The sequence below is a fragment of the Procambarus clarkii genome, chromosome 89 (assembly GCF_040958095.1).
Source record: "Procambarus clarkii isolate CNS0578487 chromosome 89, FALCON_Pclarkii_2.0, whole genome shotgun sequence".
In the NCBI taxonomy this organism is placed as follows: Eukaryota; Metazoa; Arthropoda; class Malacostraca; order Decapoda; family Cambaridae; genus Procambarus; species Procambarus clarkii.
In genome coordinates this window covers 9,693,897-9,718,649 of record NC_091238.1, presented here as the reverse complement: position 1 = coordinate 9,718,649, position 24,753 = coordinate 9,693,897, and the positions used below count along the sequence as shown (strand labels likewise).

Below are 24,753 nucleotides of genomic sequence, written 5' to 3'. Positions count from 1 at the left end.
CCTTTCGTCTTCTTGACATAAAGCTCGCCTTTCGTCCACTTGACATAAAGCTCGCCTTTCGTCCACTTGACATAAAGCTCGCCTTTCGTCCACTTGACATAAAGCTCGCCTTTCGTCCACTTGACATAAAGCTCGCCTTTGTCCACTTGACATAAAGCTCGCCTTTCGTCCTCTTGACATAAAGCTCGCCTTTCGTCCACTTGACATAAAGCTCGCCTTTCGTCCACTTGACATAAAGCTCGCCTTTCGTGTTCTTGACAAAGCTCGCCTTTCGTCCTCTTGACATAAAGCTCGCCTTTCGTCCTCTTGACATAAAGCTCGCCTTTCGTCCTCTTGACATAAAGCTCGCCTTTCGTCCTCTTGACATAAAGCTCGCCTTTCGTCCTCTTGACATAAAGCTCGCCTTTCGTCCTCTTGACATAAAGCTCGCCTTTCGTCCTCTTGACATAAAGCTCGCCTTTCGTCCTCTTGACATAAAGCTCGCCTTTCGTCCTCTTGACATAAAGCTCGCCTTTCAACAAACTAACACTCTTCCTAGCACTCTAGTTCACACTGCTCCTCCTGCTTCTAATGCTGCTGGTGTCTACTCTATTTCCTGTTCGTCTTGTCCTCTCCAATACTTTGGCGAGACTGACCGTACACTGAATGACAGACTTAAGGAACACAAACGAAGTGTTGTGGTCGAAGTCTGCAGACACTAACAATGCTCTCTTCTATCATGTTAGGGATTCTAATCATCCTATTGGTCTTCCTCCAAAATAATCTTTCCTGCCTCTACTCTACACAGACGCCGTCTTGTCGCCACAGTTCTGATACACAACTTACCCAACATGAACCTGAGTCCTGGCTTTGTTGCTGTTGACTCTTCCCTGTCACAGCACATACTCAAAAGCTCTAAACTTTCTAACAAACGTGACCTAACATAAGCCTACCCTTCCTTTTATTTCTCTCTTTCTCTGGTTTTCTCTTACGGTCCCTTTCTTATTGCTATTATTACACGTTACCTTCCGTACCTTTGCCTTGCTCTCACCTTCCTCTAAGATTTCCATCTCCTCACCTCTCTCTTGCCTTACCTATTGTCCATGTCTCCCTCGGCTCATCACAATCGACTTGAGAATGGTCCAGGGCGGACCGAAACGTCGTCGTCTCTTCACTTTCTAGTGTGTGGTCTGGTCAACATTTTTCAGCCACGTTATTGTGACTCTTCATCTACACAAAGATGCTGGGATACGGCCTCCTCGCGGCCTGCGCCCTCTCCTCTGTGTATACACCCGCTCCTCTCTGTATACACCCGCTCCTCTCTGTATACACCCGCTCCTCTCTGTATACACCCGCTCCTCTGTGTATACACCCAGTATACAATAGACCAGGACGATGCCAATAAGAAAAGTATACATGCTGCTTATTCAGTGAGCACTTGTGGTGGCCTTAACTGACCCCTGCACACCTGGATACACATTAAGAGGTATACACTATACCTTATACAATAGGGTATAGTCCATACAATATACCCTATACTATAGGGTATAGTGTATACGCTTGAGCGCCATCTTGCCCCGTTGTGATTGTCAGTTTGGTGGCCATACCAACAGTGGTGAAGATAATCCCAGGAATCACAACCCAGGAATCACAACCCAGGAATCACAACCTAGGAATCACAACCCAGGAATCACAACCCAGGAATCACAACCCAGGAATCACAACCCAGGAATCACAACTCAAGAATCACAACCCAGGAATCACAACCCAAGAATCACAACCCAGGAATCACAACCCAAGAATCACAACCCAGGAATCACAACTCAAGAATCACAATCCAAGAATTACAACCCAGGAATCACAACCCAAGAATCACAACCCAGGAATCACAACCCAGGAATCACAACCTAGGAATCACAACCCAGGAATCACAACCCAGGAATCACAACCCAGGAATCACAACCCAGGAATCACAACTCAAGAATCACAACCCAAGAATTACAACCCAGGAATCACAACCCAAGAATCACAACCCAGGAATCACAACCCAAGAATCACAACCCAGGAATCACAACCCAAGAATCACAACCCAGGAATCATAACCCAAGAATCACAACCCAAGAATTACAACCCAGGAATCACAACCCAAGAATCACAACTCAAGAATCACAACCCAGGAATCACAACCCAGGAATCACAACCCAGGAATCACAACCCAGGAATCACAACTCAAGAATCACAACCCAAGAATTACAACCCAGGAATCATAACCCAAGAATCACAACCCAAGAATCACAACCCAGGAATCACAACCCAAGAATCACAAGCCTCCCTAAGCCATAACTGAGGAGCATAAAGGGACAAAAGACATAAGGAAGGGGACACAGGTAATGTTTATAATGTATCAACACAACCCACAACACAAGACAGTGAATACAAACTGGATAAGTTTAGACTCTGAAAAGACCTGGGTAAATACTGGTTCGGAAAACTTGTTGATGCGTGGAAGAAATAAGAGGATGACATTATAGATGTTTAGTCGCTGGATGATTTCAAGCGTAGGGCAGACACTGGAGTGTGGGTGTACACTGGTGTGTGGGTGTACACTGGTGTGTGGGTGTACACTGGTGTGTGGGTGTACACTGGTGTGTGGGTGTACACTGGTGTGTGGGTGTACACTGGTGTGTGGGTGTACACTGGAGTGTGGGTGTACACTGGTGTGTGGGTGTACACTGGTGTGTGGGTGTACACTGGTGTGTGGGTGTACACTGGTGTGTGGGTGTACACTGGTGTGTGGGTGTACACTGGTGTGTGGGTGTACACTGGTGTGTGGGTGTACACTGGTGTGTGGGTGTACACTGGAGTGTGGGTGTACACTGGTGTGTGGGTGTACACTGGTGTGTGGGTGTACACTGGTGTGTGGGTGTACACTGGTGTGTGGGTGTACACTGGTGTGTGGGTGTACACTGGTGTGTGGGTGTACACTGGTGTGTGGGTGTACACTGGTGTGTGGGTGTACACTGGAGTGTGGGTGTACACTGGTGTGTGGGTGTACACTGGTGTGTGGGTGTACACTGGTGTGTGGGTGTACACTGGTGTGTGGGTGTACACTGGTGTGTGGGTGTACACTGGTGTGTGGGTGTACACTGGTGTGTGGGTGTACACTGGTGTGTGGGTGTACACTGGTGTGTGGGTGTACACTGGTGTGTGGGTGTACACTGGTGTGTGGGTGTACACTGGTGTGTGGGTGTACACTGGAGTGTGGGTGTACACTGGTGTGTGGGTGTACACTGGTGTGTGGGTGTACACTGGTGTGTGGGTGTACACTGGTGTGTGGGTGTACACTGGTGTGTGGGTGTACACTGGTGTGTGGGTGTACACTGGTGTGTGGGTGTACACTGGTGTGTGGGTGTACACTGGTGTGTGGGTGTACACTGGTGTGTGGGTGTACACTGGTGTGTGGGTGTACACTGGAGTGTGGGTGTACACTGGTGTGTGGGTGTACACTGGTGTGTGGGTGTACACTGGTGTGTGGGTGTACACTGGTGTGTGGGTGTACACTGGTGTGTGGGTGTACACTGGTGTGTGGGTGTACACTGGTGTGTGGGTGTACACTGGAGTGTGGGTGTACACTGGTGTGTGGGTGTAAGTAGTAGGGAAGGCGCCTCACAGGTACCTTTTTTTCTGGGAGAAAAAAGGTACCTGTGCGCCCCAAGGGTTTCAGGTAAATTTAGAATATCCCCTGTGCGCCCCAAGGGTTTCAGGTAAATTTAGAATATCCCCTGTGCGCCCCAAGGGTTTCAGGTCCAAAGGGAAAAAAAGTGCCTGTGCGCCCCAAGGGTTTCAGGTCCAAAGGGAAAAAAGGTACCTGTGCGCCCCAAGGGTTTCAGGTCCAAAGGGAAAAAAGGTACCTGTGCGCCCCAAGGGTTTCAGGTAAATTTAGAAATATCGTCTGTGTGGAGCCAGGGTTTTCAGGTAAATTTGTCAGTCACAGATTTTAGAAGTTGTTAAAGTTCTTATGAGAAAAATAATTTCCGAGACTTAGAAGTTTGTTAAAGCCTTATGGGAGAAATTCAAATAACGTGTGTAGCACTTTAGGGTTTCCAGGAGAACTCTACGGACATATTTTACATGTTTTCAACTTACAAAATCGTCTATGTAAGCCTTAGTTATTCATATAAATTTAGAAAATCACCTGTGTAAGTCATTGTTTTCAGGGTTTCGTACATCACACCCCCCTCCCTCCCCCCCTTACCTCGCAATCTGTCGCCTCACCTGTGTTTACTTTACGCCCGGTCAGCCAGACCTCTTATCTTATGTTATCTTCTCATAATATCTGGACCGTCCCTCCTCTCTCTCTCTCTCTCCTTTCATTCAGTTCAACTATTTTCCAACATCGTATGTTTGCTCCTTTTCATTAAGCAAGTCAGTATGTTTGCTCCTTTTCATTAAGCAAGTCAGTTTTACACAAATAAATCATGTTAGTAAGCAAGTTCTAGCTCACGTTCCCCACCTTAGTCCCCTGTCGTATAAAGAATACTATCATTCCAATCCCTCTAAAATTTAAAAATAATCATATTTCAAATGTAGTTCAATACAGTAATTTAGTTACCAAGCTCCAGCTCTTGTCCTCCGCCTTAGCTCTCTCTCGTATCTTCGTTAGTATCAGTCCAATTTCCCTGAAATTTCTACCCTCTGTATTTCAGACATAGTTTAGTAAATGCAAACAATTATCAAACTCTAGCTCTTGCCCCCAGCTAGTTCATTTGTACAAAATCGTTAGTAACAGTCCAAATTCCCTGAGATTTTTAGCCTCTGTATTTCAGACACCGTAAATAAGATCAAAACAGTTACCAAGCTCCAGCTCTTGTCCTCCGCCTTAGCTCTCTCTCGTATCTTCGTTAGTAACAGATCAATTCCCCTGAAATTTCTACCCTCTGTATTTCAGACACCGTAAATAAAATCAAGTCAGTTATCGAGCTCCAGCTCTCGTCCCCGCCTTAGTTCTCCTTCGTATCTTTGTAAATAACCCATCAATTTCCCTAAAATTAAAAGCAGACATACTTCAAAGTTAGTAAATAAGATCAAGTCAGTTACTGAGCTCCAGCTCTCGTCCCCGCCTTAGTTCTCTTTCATATCTTTGTAAATAAACCATCAATTTCCCTGAAATTTTTACCCTCTGTATTTCAGACATAGTAAATATGAAGTAAACAATTATAAAACTCTAGCTCTTGTCCTCTGTCCAAGCTCACTTTTGTAAAATCATTACTCTCAGTCCAAATCACCCAACTACATTTTCAGACATAGTAAATAAAAACCAGTTCAGTTATCAAGTTTCAACTCTTGTGCCCCAGCTTAGTTCATTTGTACAAGTTCTTTATTTTCCAACTAAATCACCCTGAGATTTAAGATCACCGTATTTCTAACGTAGTAAAATTAATAGGGGCATTAACCAAGCTCCATTCCCTCTGCCTTAGATCATCAGACATAAATATTTTCGATCAAGTCCGTCTCCAGCTTAACTCTTACCCTTTCCCTCCCTTACCTTCTCATCCCCAACTTATCCAAACCTTCAATAATCATACTGTATTTGCATATTTTCTCTATATTCACTGTGTTCTTCATATTCTCATCCGTGTTCACTCCATGTTCTTCAAATGTTCACAGTCCCATTCAGTTCATATTTTCACAAGTATCTCCATTTTTTATGTAATCTTTCTCTTAGTCTCATTATGTTCTCTACAAATTCTAGTCATATTTTCTATGTTTTCATATTCATCACATGTTCTCTTTACAACTTTTATACTCAATATTCATGCTAACTTCCATATTTTGTGTTCTTTGTCAATATTCATGTTCTCAATGTTCTTAGCTTGTTCTTCACATGTTCAGTGTTCATTCTTTGTATTCCCTATGTTCCTTATCATGTCTTCATATTCTCTATAAGTTCATATTCCCTGCATGTTCACTCTATTCATCAACTGTTTCTTACATGTTTTCTGTGTTCACCGTATGTTCACTGTGTTCATTCCCTTACTTAACCTCAATTTTTTATGTTCTTTGTTTCTTCCATTCACTAACTAGTTCTTTGTCAAATAATATTATACTGCATTACAGTTCCCTCAACAATTTTAGTCACCAAGTTTTTATTTGCAAAACTATGTCAAAGTAATTCTCGTAGTCAACTTAATAGTTCTACCAACCCCGTTCTTAAACAAATCTACACTTTATTCAGTTCCAAATTTACAAAGACAAACCTTTCTTGTAACTTCTTAACTAAAAATCTTTCGCCAATCAACTGAAACATAGTCACTTTCCTCATTTCTCAACTAAACTTATTATCCAGTCAACTAAAAATAGTCAGAAATAGCCTCGTTCAACACTGTTCTTAACTAAAACAACCTTTCTCTTAGCTAAAAATTGTCAAAGGAAACTTTTTCAGCACTTTCTTAACAGGCGCTATGTTTCATCAAGAAAAATTGTCAAAGGAAACTTTCCAAAACTGTTCATAACTAGCTTTTATCCATCGTCAATCAACTAAAAATAATAACTTTCATCATTTCTTAACTAAACTTATTCCCCCAGTCATCAGAAAATAACAGTGTTCTTCATGTTTCATTGTCATTTCATAACTAAAATTAACCATCAATCAACAGAAAAAGCCATGTTCATCATGTTTTGTCTTTTTGCTTAACTAAAATTATGTTTTTTCAAGTAAGAAAAAATAACCAAAGATATCTTTCATAGCTGTTCTTAACTGACATTATACTTTGGGGGAGCACAAAAATAGTCTCCCTCGTCATGTTTTATCTTTTCCTTAACTAAAGTATTCATCAGTCAACTAAAAAAATAGTTACTTCATCATGTTTCCTTGTCATTTCTTAACTGAAATATCACTTCGCTCATTTAAAATAGTCATGTGTAACCTCTTTCCAACACTGTTCTAACTAAAGCAACCTTTCACATCGCTAAAATAGTTACTTCATCATGTTTCCTTGTCATTTCTTAACTGAAATATCACTTCTCTCATCTGAAATAGTCATGTGTAGCCTCTTTCCAACACTGTTCTTAACTAAAGTAGCCTTTCACTTCGCTAAAATAGTCATATTCATCGTTGTTCCTAACTAAAATATATGTCGTTAAGTAAGAAATATAGTCAAAAACACTCTTCCAGACATCAAGGACTCACTCTCGTTCATCAAAGTTGTTTCAAAGACATCAAAGTTATTCAAAGAGCTAACAAAAGTTATTCTCAGAGTCACCTTCGTTCTTCAGAGAAACTTTCCAAAACATCTTTATTCATCAAAGTTATTCTCAGAGGCATAAAAGTCATTCTCAGAGCTATCAAACTTGTTCTCAAAGTCATCAAACTTATTCACAGAGTCATCAAAGTTAATCTAAGACATCATTTTTCATCAAAGATATTCTCTCTAAACCATCAATGTTCTTCTCTAAGACATAAAAGTTATTCTCAGAGTCACCTTCGTTCGTCAGAGAAACTTTCAAAACATCTTTGTTCATCAAACTTGTTTTCAAAGTCATCAAAAGTTAATCTAAGACATCTTCTTTCATCAAAGTTATTTTCAGAGACATCTAAAGTTATTCTCAGAGCTATCAAACTTGTTCTCAGAGTCATCAAATGTTATTCTCGAAGTCATCAAAGTTATTTTCAGAGACATCTAAAGTTAATTTCTATGTTATAAAGTTATTCTCAGAGACATCTAAAGTTAATCTTGGTCATCAAAGTTGTTCTCTAAACATCAATGTTGTTCTCCAAGACATCAAAGATGTTCTCAAAATCATAAAAGTTATTCCCAGAGCTATCAAAGTTAATCTCAGAGTTATCCAAAGATATTCTCATGTCCACAAAAAGTTATTCCAAGAGACGTCAAAGTTGTTTCAAAGACATCAAAGTTAATCTCAGAGTTATCCAAAGACATTCTCAGAGACATCTAAAGTTATTCTCTAAGACATCAAAGTTGTTCTAAGAGTTATCAAAAGTTATTCTCAGTCATGATATGTTATTCTCTAACTCACTTCCATTCATCAAAGACATTCTCTAAGTCCTGAAAGTTATTCTCTAAGACAACAAAGTCTTTCTCAGAGCTACCAAAGATGTTCTCTAAATCATAAAAGTTAATCTTAACTCACCTTCGTTCATTAGAGAAACTTTCCAATCCATATTCGTTGACCAGAGTTATTCTCAGAGTCATCAAAGCGATCTCTAATTCATCTTCGTTCTCCAAAGTTGTTCTCTAAGACACCTTCATTCATCAAAGAAACTCTCCTTCTTCCATCATGTTATTCTTTAAGACATCTTCAGTCATAAAATTTTCTCTCCAAAATGTAACTAGTTCAGCTTTTCATACCAAACCTGCATTCTGTTAAAACATATTTTCTTAGTTGCTTTACCCTAAAACTGTTCTCTGAACTACACTGTTCAAACCTACGTAACCTATCCTCTCCACCCAATGTTACTTAGTTAACGTAACGTTCCTAAACCTAGCTTTACCTATCCTAACATAACTTACCTTACCTTCCCTAACTTAACCTAACTTTACTTTACCTATCCTAACTTAACTTGCCTTTCTTAACCTAACTTTACCTATCCTAACATAACTTACCTTACCTTCCCTATCTTACCTAACTTTACCTATCCTAACATAACTTACCTTGCCTTCCCTAACTTAACCTAACTTTACCTATCCTAACTTAACTTACCTAACTTATTCTGCTTAACATAACTTACCTTACCTTCCCTATCTTACCTAACTTTACCTATCCTAACATAACTTACCTTACCTTCCCTAACTTAACCTAACTTTACCTATCCTAACTTAACTTGCCTTTCATAACCTAACTTTACCTATCCTAACATAACTTACCTTACCTTCCCTATCTTACCTAACTTTACCTATCCTAACATAACTTACCTTACCTTCCCTAACTTAACCTAACTTTACCTATCCTAACTTAACTTACCTAACTTATTCTGCTTAACATAACTTACCTTACCTTCCCTATCTTACCTATCCTAACGTAACCTAACTTGGCTTACCTAACTTAATCTTACTTTCCCAAACTGATGTATCCTAACTTATCTAGTCCAACCAGACATGATCTAACTTAAGTATTCCTTCTTGTCTTTGTGTTTCGTCAATCATTGTCTCATATTCATTTACTCATTTCATTAGTTAATTTCTCAAATGGTCACTTATGCATTTCAATGCTATTTGTTAGAGATTGGATATTAAAGCATTTCAAAGAATTATAATTTCTCAAATGGACGTTTTTGCATTTCAAGTGCTATTTGTTAGAGATTGAATATTTAAGCATTTCAAAGAATTTTTGTTATATATGGGCATTTACTCATTTCAAGGGATAATTTCTCAAATGGACGTTTTTGCATTTCAAGTGTTATTTGTTTAAGATTGGGTATTTAACCATTTCAAAGGATTTTTGTTATATATGGGAACTTACTCATTTCAAGGGATAATTTCTCAAATGGACGTTTTTGCATTTCAAGTGTTATTTGTTTAAGATTGGGTATTTAACCATTTCAAAGGATTTTGTTATATATGGGAACTTACTCGTTTCAAGGGCTAATTTCTCAAATGGTCATTTTTGCAGATCAAGGGTTATTTGTTAAAGTTCATCAAGTTGCCCATAAGTTGTATTAGTAGGTTCTATCTTATGTTCTTATTCCCCAACCCTTTAACCTAACCTTTCAGATGTAGTTTGTTGAATATATTATCCTTTCCTAACCTTTCAGATGTAGTTTTGTTTCTCCTTTTGTATATTTTTACCCAAACCCACCATCCCACTTAACCTTCTTTCATTCTTTACTTTGTTTTCACATATAAGTTCATTCTTTATCTTAGTAATAATAAAATTACAAAAGTAAAGAATCAGATCTACTATGACTTGAAATTGAGAAACAAGAGCTCAAGGGAGTGAGAGCATGAAAGAAGAGCAAGGAGTAAGAGAGAGGGGGCGGAAGAAAATGGGACCAAAGAAGAGAGAATGAGAGAGAGAGTGTGGGCATGGGGGAACTAAGACTTGAATTTGAGAAAAAGAAAAACTAAGTGAATGAGAATGAGGGTGTGAGAATGGGAGCAATAAGACTTGAATTGAGAAAAAGAAAAACTAAGTGAATGAGAATGAGGGTGTGAGAATGGGAGCAATAAGACTTGAATTGAGAAAAAGAAAAACTAAGTGAATGAGAATGAGGGTGTGAGAATGGGAGCAATAAGACTTGAATTTGAGAAACAAGAGAGCATTTGAGCAAATGAGGGAGAGAGAGGGGGAGGAAGAGAGAGAATAAGGGAGAGAGATAGAAAAGGAGGGTTAGAAGGAGTAGGAGAATCAAAGTAAAGAAGGAAAGATGGTTTGGGTAAAAATATACAAAAAGGAGAAACAAAACTACATCTGAAAGGTTAGGAAAAGGATAATATATTCAACAAACTACATCTGAAAGGTTAGGTTAAAGGGTTGGGGAATAAGAACATAAGATAGAACCTACTAATACAACTTATGGGCAACTTGATGAACTTTAACAAATAACCCTTGATCTGCAAAAATGACCATTTGAGAAATTAGCCCTTGAAACGAGTAAGTTCCCATATATAACAAAATCCTTTGAAATGGTTAAATACCCAATCTTAAACAAATAACACTTGAAATGCAAAAACGTCCATTTGAGAAATTATCCCTTGAAATGAGTAAGTTCCCATATATAACAAAAATCCTTTGAAATGGTTAAATACCCAATCTTAAACAAATAACACTTGAAATGCAAAAACGTCCATTTGAGAAATTATCCCTTGAAATGAGTAAATGCCCATATATAACAAAAATTCTTTGAAATGCTTAAATATTCAATCTCTAACAAATAGCACTTGAAATGCAAAAACGTCCATTTGAGAAATTATAATTCTTTGAAATGCTTTAATATCCAATCTCTAACAAATAGCATTGAAATGCATAAGTGACCATTTGAGAAATTAACTAATGAAATGAGTAAATGAATATGAGACAATGATTGACGAAACACAAAGACAAGAAGGAATACTTAAGTTAGATCATGTCTGGTTGGACTAGATAAGTTAGGATACATCAGTTTGGGAAAGTAAGATTAAGTTAGGTAAGCCAAGTTAGGTTACGTTAGGATAGGTAAGATAGGGAAGGTAAGGTAAGTTATGTTAAGCAGAATAAGTTAGGTAAGTTAAGTTAGGATAGGTAAAGTTAGGTTAAGTTAGGGAAGGTAAGGTAAGTTATGTTAGGATAGGTAAAGTTAGGTAAGATAGGGAAGGTAAGGTAAGTTATGTTAGGATAGGTAAAGTTAGGTTATGAAAGGCAAGTTAAGTTAGGATAGGTAAAGTTAGGTTAAGTTAGGGAAGGTAAGGTAAGTTATGTTAGGATAGGTAAAGTTAGGTAAGATAGGGAAGGTAAGGTAAGTTATGTTAAGCAGAATAAGTTAGGTAAGTTAAGTTAGGATAGGTAAAGTTAGGTTAAGTTAGGGAAGGCAAGGTAAGTTATGTTAGGATAGGTAAAGTTAGGTAAGATAGGGAAGGTAAGGTAAGTTATGTTAGGATAGGTAAAGTTAGGTTAAGAAAGGCAAGTTAAGTTAGGATAGGTAAAGTAAAGTTAGGTTAAGTTAGGGAAGGTAAGGTAAGTTATGTTAGGATAGGTAAAGCTAGGTTTAGGAACGTTACGTTAACTAAGTAACATTGGGTGGAGAGGATAGGTTACGTAGGTTTGAACAGTGTAGTTCAGAGAACAGTTTTAGGGTAAAGCAACTAAGAAAATATGTTTTAACAGAATGCAGGTTTGGTATGAAAAGCTGAACTAGTTACATTTTGGAGAGAAAATTTTATGACTGAAGATGTCTTAAAGAATAACATGATGGAAGAAGGAGAGTTTCTTTGATGAATGAAGGTGTCTTAGAGAACAACTTTGGAGAACGAAGATGAATTAGAGATCGCTTTGATGACTCTGAGAATAACTCTGGTCAACGAATATGGATTGGAAAGTTTCTCTAATGAACGAAGGTGAGTTAAGATTAACTTTTATGATTTAGAGAACATCTTTGGTAGCTCTGAGAAAGACTTTGTTGTCTTAGAGAATAACTTTCAGGACTTAGAGAATGTCTTTGATGAATGGAAGTGAGTTAGAGAATAACATATCATGACTGAGAATAACTTTTGATAACTCTTAGAACAACTTTGATGTCTTAGAGAATAACTTTAGATGTCTCTGAGAATGTCTTTGGATAACTCTGAGATTAACTTTGATGTCTTTGAAACAACTTTGACGTCTCTTGGAATAACTTTTTGTGGACATGAGAATATCTTTGGATAACTCTGAGATTAACTTTGATAGCTCTGGGAATAACTTTTATGATTTTGAGAACATCTTTGATGTCTTGGAGAACAACATTGATGTTTAGAGAACAACTTTGATGACCAAGATTAACTTTAGATGTCTCTGAGAATAACTTTATAACATAGAAATTAACTTTAGATGTCTCTGAAAATAACTTTGATGACTTCGAGAATAACATTTGATGACTCTGAGAACAAGTTTGATAGCTCTGAGAATAACTTTAGATGTCTCTGAAAATAACTTTGATGAAAGAAGATGTCTTAGATTAACTTTTGATGACTTTGAAAACAAGTTTGATGAACAAAGATGTTTTGAAAGTTTCTCTGACGAACGAAGGTGACTCTGAGAATAACTTTTATGTCTTAGAGAAGAACATTGATGGTTTAGAGAGAATATCTTTGATGAAAAATGATGTCTTAGATTAACTTTGATGACTCTGTGAATAAGTTTGATGACTTTGAGAACAAGTTTGATAGCTCTGAGAATGACTTTTATGCCTCTGAGAATAACTTTGATGAATAAAGATGTTTTGGAAAGTTTCTCTGAAGAACGAAGGTGACTCTGAGAATAACTTTTGTTAGCTCTTTGAATAACTTTGATGTCTTTGAAACAACTTTGATGAACGAGAGTGAGTCCTTGATGTCTGGAAGAGTGTTTTTGACTATATTTCTTACTTAACGACATATATTTTAGTTAGGAACAACGATGAATATGACTATTTTAGCGAAGTGAAAGGCTACTTTAGTTAAGAACAGTGTTGGAAAGAGGCTACACATGACTATTTCAGATGAGAGAAGTGATATTTCAGTTAAGAAATGACAAGGAAACATGATGAAGTAACTATTTTAGCGATGTGAAAGGTTGCTTTAGTTAGAACAGTGTTGGAAAGAGGTTACACATGACTATTTTAAATGAGCGAAGTGATATTTCAGTTAAGAAATGACAAGGAAACATGATGAAGTAACTATTTTTTTAGTTGACTGATGAATACTTTAGTTAAGGAAAAGATAAAACATGACGAGGGAGACTATTTTTGTGCTCCCCCAAAGTATAATGTCAGTTAAGAACAGCTATGAAAGATATCTTTGGTTATTTTTTCTTACTTGAAAAAACATAATTTTAGTTAAGCAAAAAGACAAAACATGATGAACATGGCTTTTTCTGTTGATTGATGGTTAATTTTAGTTATGAAATGACAATGAAACATGAAGAACACTGTTATTTTCTGATGACTGGGGGAATAAGTTTAGTTAAGAAATGATGAAAGTTATTATTTTTAGTTGATTGACGATGGATAAAAGCTAGTTATGAACAGTTTTGGAAAGTTTCCTTTGACAATTTTTCTTGATGAAACATAGCGCCTGTTAAGAAAGTGCTGAAAAAGTTTCCTTTGACAATTTTTAGCTAAGAGAAAGGTTGTTTTAGTTAAGAACAGTGTTGAACGAGGCTATTTCTGACTATTTTTAGTTGACTGGATAATAAGTTTAGTTGAGAAATGAGGAAAGTGACTATGTTTCAGTTGATTGGCGAAAGATTTTTAGTTAAGAAGTTACAAGAAAGGTTTGTCTTTGTAAATTTGGAACTGAATAAAGTGTAGATTTGTTTAAGAACGGGGTTGGTAGAACTATTAAGTTGACTACGAGAATTACTTTGACATAGTTTTGCAAATAAAAACTTGGTGACTAAAATTGTTGAGGGAACTGTAATGCAGTATAATATTATTTGACAAAGAACTAGTTAGTGAATGGAAGAAACAAAGAACATAAAAAATTGAGGTTAAGTAAGGGAATGAACACAGTGAACATACGGTGAACACAGAAAACATGTAAGAAACAGTTGATGAATAGAGTGAACATGCAGGGAATATGAACTTATAGAGAATATGAAGACATGATAAGGAACATAGGGAATACAAAGAATGAACACTGAACATGTGAAGAACAAGCTAAGAACATTGAGAACATGAATATTGACAAAGAACACAAAATATGGAAGTTAGCATGAATATTGAGTATAAAAGTTGTAAAGAGAACATGTGATGAATATGAAAACATAGAAAATATGACTAGAATTTGTAGAGAACATAATGAGACTAAGAGAAAGATTACATAAAAAATGGAGATACTTGTGAAAATATGAACTGAATGGGACTGTGAACATTTGAAGAACATGGAGTGAACACGGATGAGAATATGAAGAACACAGTGAATATAGAGAAAATATGCAAATACAGTATGATTATTGAAGGTTTGGATAAGTTGGGGATGAGAAGGTAAGGGAGGGAAAGGGTAAGAGTTAAGCTGGAGACGGACTTGATCGAAAATATTTATGTCTGATGATCTAAGGCAGAGGGAATGGAGCTTGGTTAATGCCCCTATTAATTTTACTACGTTAGAAATACGGTGATCTTAAATCTCAGGGTGATTTAGTTGGAAAATAAAGAACTTGTACAAATGAACTAAGCTGGGGCACAAGAGTTGAAACTTGATAACTGAACTGGTTTTTATTTACTATGTCTGAAAATGTAGTTGGGTGATTTGGACTGAGAGTAATGATTTTACAAAAGTGAGCTTGGACAGAGGACAAGAGCTAGAGTTTTATAATTGTTTACTTCATATTTACTATGTCTGAAATACAGAGGGTAAAAATTTCAGGGAAATTGATGGTTTATTTACAAAGATATGAAAGAGAACTAAGGCGGGGACGAGAGCTGGAGCTCAGTAACTGACTTGATCTTATTTACTAACTTTGAAGTATGTCTGCTTTTAATTTTAGGGAAATTGATGGGTTATTTACAAAGATACGAAGGAGAACTAAGGCGGGGACGAGAGCTGGAGCTCGATAACTGACTTGATTTTATTTACGGTGTCTGAAATACAGAGGGTAGAAATTTCAGGGGAATTGATCTGTTACTAACGAAGATACGAGAGAGAGCTAAGGCGGAGGACAAGAGCTGGAGCTTGGTAACTGTTTTGATCTTATTTACGGTGTCTGAAATACAGAGGCTAAAAATCTCAGGGAATTTGGACTGTTACTAACGATTTTGTACAAATGAACTAGCTGGGGGCAAGAGCTAGAGTTTGATAATTGTTTGCATTTACTAAACTATGTCTGAAATACAGAGGGTAGAAATTTCAGGGAAATTGGACTGATACTAACGAAGATACGAGAGAGAGCTAAGGCGGAGGACAAGAGCTGGAGCTTGGTAACTAAATTACTGTATTGAACTACATTTGAAATATGATTATTTTTAAATTTTAGAGGGATTGGAATGATAGTATTCTTTATACGACAGGGGACTAAGGTGGGGAACGTGAGCTAGAACTTGCTTACTAACATGATTTATTTGTGTAAAACTGACTTGCTTAATGAAAAGGAGCAAACATACTGACTTGCTTAATGAAAAGGAGCAAACATACGATGTTGGAAAATAGTTGAACTGAATGAAAGGAGAGAGAGAGAGAGAGGAGGGACGGTCCAGATATTATGAGAAGATAACATAAGATAAGAGGTCTGGCTGACCGGGCGTAAAGTAAACACAGGTGAGGCGACAGATTGCGAGGTAAGGGGGGGAGGGAGGGGGGTGTGATGTACGAAACCCTGAAAACAATGACTTACACAGGTGATTTTCTAAATTTATATGAATAACTAAGGCTTACATAGACGATTTTGTAAGTTGAAAACATGTAAAATATGTCCGTAGAGTTCTCCTGGAAACCCTAAAGTGCTACACACGTTATTTGAATTTCTCCCATAAGGCTTTAACAAACTTCTAAGTCTCGGAAATTATTTTTCTCATAAGAACTTTAACAACTTCTAAAATCTGTGACTGACAAATTTACCTGAAAACCCTGGCTCCACACAGACGATATTTCTAAATTTACCTGAAACCCTTGGGGCGCACAGGTACCTTTTTTCCCTTTGGACCTGAAACCCTTGGGGCGCACAGGTACCTTTTTTCCCTTTGGACCTGAAACCCTTGGGGCGCACAGGCACTTTTTTTCCCTTTGGACCTGAAACCCTTGGGGCGCACAGGGGATATTCTAAATTTACCTGAAACCCTTGGGGCGCACAGGGGATATTCTAAATTTACCTGAAACCCTTGGGGCGCACAGGTACCTTTTTTCTCCCAGAAAAAAAGGTACCTGTGAGGCGCCTTCCCTACTACTGGTGTACACTGGTGTGTGGGTGTACACTGGTGTGTGGGTGTACACTGGTGTGTGGGTGTACACTGGTGTGTGGGTGTACACTGGTGTGTGTGTGTGGGTGTACACTGGTGTGTGCGTGTGTGTGTACACTGGTGGTGCGTGTGGGTGTACACTGGTGGTGCGTGTGGGTGTACACTGGTGTGTGTATGGGTGTACACTGGTGTGTGTATGGGTGTACACTGGTGTGTGTGTGGGTGTACATGGTGTGTGTGTGAGTGTACACTGGTGTGTGTGTGTGGGTGTACACTGGTGTGTGTGTGTGTGGGTGTACACTGGTGTGTGTGTGTGGGTGTACATGGTGTGTGTGTGAGTGTACACTGGTGTGTGTGTGGGTGTACACTGGTGTGTGTGTGTGGGTGTACACTGGTGTGTGTGTGTGGGTGTACATGGTGTGTGTGTGAGTGTACACTGGTGTGTGTGTGTGGGTGTACACTGGTGTGTGTGTGTGGGTGTACACTGGTGTGTGTGTGAGTGTACACTGGTGTGTGTGTGTGGGTGTACACTGGTGTGTGTGTGTGTGGGTGTACACTGGTGTGTGTGTGTGGGTGTACATGGTGTGTGTGTGAGTGTACACTGGTGTGTGTGTGTGGGTGTACACTGGTGTGTGTGTGTGGGTGTACACTGGTGTGTGTGTGGGTGTACATGGTGTGTGTGTGAGTGTACACTGGTGTGTGTGTGTGGGTGTACACTGGTGTGTGTGTGTGGGTGTACACTGGTGTGTGTGTGTGGGTGTACATGGTGTGTGTGAGTGTACACTGGTGTGTGTGTGTGGGTGTACACTAGTGTGTGTGTGTGGGTGTACACTAGTGTGTGTGTGTGGGTGTACATCAGCATGCGCGACCTTGTGTTGCGCGTGTGTGAATGTGTTTACGTGAGCGTGTCCGGTCGCTTACACACGCACGCGCGTGCCTTCTCAGCAGGCTCATAAATCACCATTATAATCACCTCATCTCGCGCGGGATCCACCACCCAACACGCGCCATTACCCAGAGTGGCGGCGGCGGCGGCCCGCTCTATTGTGAGGCGCGGCCACCGCTGGCCTGTGTGTTGTGGCTCGGGGGGGGGGGGGTGTTATGTGGCCTGGGGGAGGCACGGAGGCCCACAGACACCCCCAGAGAGAGACACGGAGAGCCAGAGAGACCCCAGAGAGAGACAGGGAGAGGCAGGGAGACAGTAGAGAGAGACAGGGAGAGCCAGAGAGACCCAGAGAGAGACAGGGAGAGCCAGAGAGACCCAGAGAGAGACAGGGAGAGCCAGAGAGACCCAGAGAGAGACAGGGAGAGCCAGAGAGACCCAGAGAGAGACAGGGAGAGCCAGAGAGACCCAGAGAGAGACAGGGAGAGCCAGAGAGACCCCAGAGAGAGACAGGGAGAGCCAGAGAGAGACAGTGAGAGCCAGAGAGACCCAGAGAGAGACAGGGAGAGCCAGAGAGACCCAGAGAGAGACAGGGAGAGCCAGAGAGACCCAGAGAGAGACAGGGAGAGCCAGAGAGACCCAGAGAGAGACAGGGAGAGCCAGAGAGAGACAGGGAGATCCAGAGAGACCCAGAGAGAGACAGGGAGAGCCAGAGAGACCCAGAGAGAGACAGGGAGAGCCAGAGAGACCCAGAGAGAGACAGGGAGAGCCAGAGAGACCCCAGAGAGAGACAGGGAGAGCCAGAGAGAGACAGGGAGAGCCAGAGAGACCCAGAGAGAGACAGGGAGAGCCAGAGAGACCCAGAGAGAGACAGGGAGAGCCAGAGAGACCCCAGAGAGAGACAGGGAGAGCCAGAGAGACCCAGAGAGAGACAGGGAGAGCCAGAGAGACCCAGAGAGAGACAGGGAGAGCCAGAGAGACCCCAGAGAGAGACAGGGAGAGCCAGAGAGACCCCAGAGAGAGACAGGGAGAGCCAGAGAGACCCCAGAGAGAGACAGGGAGAGCCAGAGAGACCCCAGAGAGAGACAGGGAGAGCCAGAGAGACCCAGAGAGAGACAGGGAGAGCCAGAGAGACCCCAGAGAGAGACAGGGAGAGCCAGAGAGAGACAGGGAGAGCCAGAGAGACCCAGAGAGAGACAGGGAGAGCCAGAGAGACCCAGAGAGAGACAGGGAGAGCCAGAGAGACCCCAGAGAGAGACAGGGAGAGCCAGAGAGACCCCAGAGAGAGACAGGGAGAGCCAGAGAGACCCCAGAGAGAGACAGGGAGAGCCAGAGAGAGACAGGGAGAGCCAGAGAGACCCCAGGGAGAGACAGGGAGAGTCAGAGAGACCCCAGAGAGAGACAGGGAGAGCCAGAGAGAGACAGGGAGAGCCAGAGAGACCCCAGAGAGAGACAGGGAGAGCCAGAGAGACCCCAGAGAGAGACAGGGAGAGCCAGAGAGAGACAGGGAGAGCCAGAGAGACCCCAGAGAGAGACAGGGAGAGCCAGAGAGACCCCAGAGAGAGACAGGGAGAGCCAGAGAGACCCCAGAGAGAGACAGGGAGAGCCAGAGAGACCCCAGAGAGAGACAGGGAGAGCCAGAGAGACCCCAGAGAGAGACAGGGAGAGCCAGAGAGACCCCAGAGAGAGACAGGGAGAGCCAGAGAGACCCCAGAGAGAGACAGGGAGAGCCAGAGAGACCCCAGAGAGAGACAGGGAGAGCCAGAGAGACCCCAGAGAGAGACAGGGAGAGCCAGAGAGACCCCAGAGAGAGACAGGGAGAGCCAGAGAGACCCCAGAGAGAGACAGGGAGAGCCAGAGAGACCCCAGAGAGAGACAGGGAGAGCCAGAGAGACCCCAGAGAGAGACAGGGAGAGCCAGAGAGAGACAGGGAGAGCCAGAGAGACCCCAGAGAGAGACAGGGAGAGCCAGAGAGACCCCAGAGAGAGACAGGGAGAGCCAGAGAGACCCCAGAGAGAGAGACAGTGTTGTTGTTGTTAAGAGCCTACACGAGGAGGCCAGGACACTACAGTTGGAGGGTCGCCAGCTCCTCCACTCTCTTTCTCCCTCCTGACCACTGTCAGGCTGAGGAAGTCCCTCCTGACCACTGTCAGGCTGAGGAAGTCCCTCCTGACCACTGTCAGGCTGAGGAAGTCCCTCCTGACCACTGTCAGGCTGAGGAAGTCCCTCCTGACCACTGTCAGGCTGAGGAAGTCCCTCCTGACCACTGTCAGGCTGAGGAAGTCCCTCCTGACCACTGTCAGGCTGAGGAAGTCCCTCCTGACCACTGTCAGGCTGAGGAAGTCCCTCCTGACCACTGTCAGGCTGAGGAAGTCCCTCCTGACCACTGTCAGGCTGAGGAAGTCCCTCCTGACCACTGTCAGGCTGAGGAAGTCCCTCCTGACCACTGTCAGGCTGAGGAAGTCCCTCCTGACCACTGTCAGGCTGAGGAAGTCCCTCCTGACCACTGTCAGGCTGAGGAAGTCCCTCCTGACCACTGTCAGGCTGAGGAAGTCCCTCCTGACCACTGTCAGGCTGAGGAAGTCCCTCCTGACCACTGTCAGGCTGAGGAAGTCCCTCCTGACCACTGTCAGGCTGAGGAAGTCCCTCCTGACCACTGTCAGGCTGATGAAGTCCCTCGTGACCACTGTCAGGCTGAGGAAGTCCCTCCTGACCACTGTCAGGAGGTACTGGAGGTACTGTCACCAGTACCTCCACCAGTACCCCCACCAGTACCCCCACCAGTACCCCCACCAGTACCCCCCACCAGTACCTCCACCAGTACCCCCACCAGTACCCCCCATCAGTACCTCCACCAGTACCCCCCACCAGTACCCCCACCAGTACCTCCACCAGTACCCCACCAGTACCCCCACCAGTACCAGGTACAACGTAAACAAGGACCCGGAAGGGCTTTTCACCATCCTGGCAACGGGATTGAGGGAGCGGCCGTCATCCTGAGTGATGGAGGAGCTCCTCAAGGTGTCACGGGCGGCGCCGGTGGGGTGGGAGGGAGGGAGGGAGCAGTTAAGGTAGAGGGAGGAGATCGGAAGATGGTGATTACAAGATAATTGTGAGGTGGGAGACGTCTTCCATACCCCGCGGGGCTGGTACAGTTATGCCGCCCTCAATGGTGATACTTGCTGGGCTGTGATGGCTACACTGCCGCACTCTGTGTGTGTGTGTGTGGGGGAAGGGGGGGGTAGCTGACAATCCCCCCTACGCACACACACCCACACACACTGGAAGACAGAAGAGTAAGGGGGGACATGATCACAACCTACAAAATCCTCAGGGGAATCGACAGGGTAAACAAGGATAAACTATTCAACACTGGACGGACGCGAACAAGGGGACACAGGTGGAAGCTGAGTGCCCAAATGAGCCACAGAGACATTAGAAAGAACTTTTCAGTGTCAGAGTAGTTAACAGATGGAATGCATTAGGCAGTGATGTGGTGGAGGCTGACTCCATACACAGTTTTAAATGTAGATATGATAGAGCCCAGTAGGCTCAGGAACCTGTACACCAGTTGATTGACAGTTGAGAGGCGGGACCAAAGAGCCGAGCTCATCCCCCGCAAGCACAACTAGGTGAATACACACCCCCACACACACACACACACACACACACACACACACACACAGAGTGTGTGTGCGCCTCAATGGATAAGGGAGGTTATCTTAAAGTTATCTTGAGATGATTTCGGGGCTTTAGTGTCCCCGCGGCCCGGTCCTCGACCAGGCCTCCACCCTCAGGAAGCAGCCCGTGACAGCTGACTAACTCCCAGGTACCTATTTACTGCTAGGTAACAGGGGCATCAAGGTGAAAGAAACTCTGCCCATCGTTTCTCGCCGGCGCCCGGGATCGAACCCGGGACCACAGGATCACGCGTCCAGTGTTCTGTCCGCTCAGCCGCCGGCTCCCTAAACCTAAACAACAGGAAGCAGAGAGTCACTGTGAGTGGTGAAACCTCAGATTGGTGTAAAGTCACAAGTGGAGTCCCACAGGGCTCTGTACTGGGACCTATCCTGTTTCTGATATATGTGAATGATCTTCCAGAAGGTATAGACTCATTCCTCTCAATGTTTGCTGATGATGCTAAAATTATGAGAAGTATTAAGACAGAGGAAGTCAGCAAGAGGCAGATGACCTAGACAGACTGAAGTAATGGTCCACCAAATGGCTACTTGAGTTCAACTCGAGCAAGTGCAAAATAATGAAGATAGGCGTAGGGAGCAAGAGGCCAAACCCAAGGTACCAGCTGGGAGAGGAAAACCTTCAAGTGTGTGCACGAGAGAAAAATCTGGGAGTTGATATCACACCAGACCTGTCCCCCAAAGCTGACATCAAAAGAATAACATCAGCGGCGTATGCAAGGCTGGTGATCATAAGAACTGCCTTCAGAAACTTGTGTAAGGAATCATTCAGAACCTTGACTACCACATATGTCAGACCAATCCTGGAATATGTGGCTCCAGCCTGGTGTCCACTTCTAGTCAAACCCAAAACTAAGTTCAAAAAGGTTCAGAGGTATGCCACCAGGCTAGTCCCCGAGCTTAGAGGAATGAGCTATGTGGAAAGATTACTGGAACTGAACCATGACTTGACATGGTATATAAAGATAAATTACGTCCACCATCTGTGTGTATGTATGTATGTATAGTGTATTGTATATAGTCCCGATATACACGGGTGATAGACAGGAGGCACTGAACTTCAGGCCAGTGTCCCTAACTTACATACCATGCAAGGAGATGGAGAATATTGTGCGTAAAAACTAGTAAAACATCTGGAGCAAAAAGAACTTTGTAACACATCAGCATTGGTTCAAGGACAGCAAATCTTGCTTCACGGGGATAATTGAATTCCACGACCAAGCGACATAAATCAAGCAAGACAGAGAGGGATGGGCAGACTGCATATTTTTGGATTGCCAGAAAGCCTTTGACACAGTACCCCATAGGTGACTAGTGAATAAGCTGGAGAGCAGGTAGGAGTGAAAGGGAAGGTACGCCATTGGAAAAGGGAATACCTAAGCTATAGAAGATAGCGAGTCACTGTGAGGGGTGAGGTCTCAGAGGGGCGAGACGTCACCAGTGGAGTCCCGCAGGGGTCAGTCCTTGGACCTATCCTGTTCCTGATATATGTAAATAATCTCCCAGAGGGTATAGACTCGTTCCTCTCAATGTTTGTTGACGATGCAAAATTATGAGGATGATTAAAACCGAGGATGATAGCAAGAGACTGTAAGATGACACACACAAACTGAAGGAATGGTCCAACAAATGGCTACTAAAGTTCAACCCAAGTAAATGGAAGGTAATGAAACTAGGTAGTGGAAACAGGAGATGAAGTCCTTCACGAAACGGACAAGGAGAAAGATCGACGAGTTGATATCACACTAAACCTGTCTCCTGAAGCCCACATCAAAAAAATATCGTCAGAAGAGTATGCGAGGCTGGTTAACATTAGCTAAAAGCATAACTGCCTTTATAATCTTGTGTAAGGAATCATTTAGAACTTTATATAATATACATGTCAGACCGATCTTGAAATATGCGGCCCCAGCACAAAGTTCATACATTGTCAAGCGCAAGACAAAGCTGGAGAAAGTTCAGAAATATTCCACTAGGCTAGTCCCAGAACTAAGAAGCATGAGTTACGAGGAGAGGCTGAGGAACTGTACCTCAAGTAGCTGGAAGGCAGAAGAGCTCGGGGAGACATGATCACTACATACAAAATTCTCAGCGGAATTGTCAGGGGTAGATAAGGACAAATTATTTATCACGGGTGGAACACGAACAAAGGGACACACATGGAAAGTGAGTACCCAAATGAGCCACAGAGAGATTAGAAAGAACTTTTTCAGTGTCAGAGTAGTTAGTAAATGGAATGCATTAGGCAGTGATGTGGTGGAGGCTGACTCCATACACAGTTTCAAATGTAGATATGATAGAGTTCGAGAAGCTCAGGAATCTGTACATTAGTGGATTGACGGTTGAGAGGCGGGACCAAAGAGCCGAAGATCAACCCCTGCAAGCAGAACTAGATGAGTACAACTAGGTGAGTACACCCACCCCACACCCACACTACATATGGATGGTGGCAGATGATGCAAAATTAATGAGAAGAGTCAAGTCAGTTGAAGGTTGTCAGATTCTTCAAGGTGACTTAGAGTCTTAGACAAGCTGCAGAGTTCATCCGAGAAGTGGCTACGGGATTCCAACACCAGCAAGTGCAAGGTGGTGGAAACGGGAACAGGTGCTGGAGGCCGTAAGGACGGTACACGCTGAAGTGAACTACCTGCTTGTAACGACCTGAGAATAACTACTGGGTGTAGATGTATCACCAAGGCAGACTTCCGAGCCACATATAAATAGGATAATTTATATCGCTGGCAAACGATAAAACATCATTCAGAGACCTAAATTGTGAGGCATTCGGATCACTGTACACCACAAACGTGAGACTAGTCCTAGAGTATGCAATCACAACGTGGCGCCACAACATGAAAAATACATATAAGAACATTCGATGAGAGAGAGAGAGAGAGAGAGAGAGAGAGAGAGAGAGAGAGAGAGAGAGAGAGAGAGAGAGAGAGAGAGAGAGAGAGAGAGAGAGAGAGAGAGAGAGACAGAGACAGAGACAGAGATAGACAGAGAGAGAGAGAGAGAGAGAGAGAGAGAGAGAGAGAGAGAGAGAGAGAGAGAGAGAGAGAGAGAGAGAGAGAGAGAGAGAGAGAGACAGAGACAGAGATAGAGAGAGAGAGAGACAAAGACAGAGAGTAATACGATGTAATACAATCTATATCTATAAAACAAAATGTCTGTCCAAAGTTTTAGATGCAGACAATTGGAGTCATTAAATTTTGCCTAATTACCGATTATGGTGTGGGGGAGTGTTCGGGGGAGGGGGGGAGGTCAGCCCCCATGTCACCATTGAAGGGGGAAGTGGCCCCTATGCTCCCCTACTTCATGAAGTCGGCAGATATGAAATATTCTGCTACGAGTCCGTAGATTTATCATATGTTATATATATACAGTATTTATAATCAAATATTGCCAGGATCAGGTTGGGTTACCGTTACCTGTGGCTGCAGGTGACGGGTCTCCCAATCCTGAGCACTCCAGGTGCAAACTCTGTGAGCAGGAACTACGGCATGATCTCCCGCACTACATCACTGAATGCCCAGTTATTAGACCTTTCAGACCAGTTGGCATGAGGTACCTGGAACTTTGCAATTACTTTATTCACTCTCGTGTTCTTGAAGATATCCTCACAGTAT

The 24,753-nt window shown here is 42.5% G+C and overlaps 2 protein-coding genes across 2 annotated transcripts in view; both read right to left on the bottom strand.

The window, feature by feature from the left end:
- LOC123773407 (mucin-2) overlaps positions 1-24,753 on the bottom strand; it is a 65,015-nt gene that overhangs the window by 35,653 nt on the left and 4,609 nt on the right. The gene's annotated exons all lie outside the window — the stretch shown is intronic.
- On the bottom strand, positions 1,407-23,192 carry LOC138359121 (glutamine-rich protein 2-like). The gene is made up of 3 exons (XM_069317837.1): positions 23,155-23,192; positions 19,541-20,142; positions 1,407-1,447 (listed from the first exon to the last, which is right to left on the bottom strand). Exons 1-3 carry the CDS (start codon positions 23,190-23,192, stop codon positions 1,407-1,409), a joined length of 681 nt encoding a protein of 226 aa, XP_069173938.1.

Bases quoted from the DNA above. Each gene is read 5' to 3' on its own strand.
- LOC138359121 (XM_069317837.1), bottom strand. From the start codon at position 23,192: ATGTCTCCCCGAGCTCTTCTGCCTTCCAGCTACTTGAG. The intron at 20,143-23,154 runs GTACAGTTCCTC...ACCTCCTGACAG, and splicing joins CTGCCTTCCAGCTACTTGAG to TGGTCAGGAGGGACTTCCTC. The intron at 1,448-19,540 runs GTCAGGAGGGAG...ATGTGTATCCAG, and splicing joins ACTTCCTCAGCCTGACAGTG to GTGTGCAGGGGTCAGTTAAG.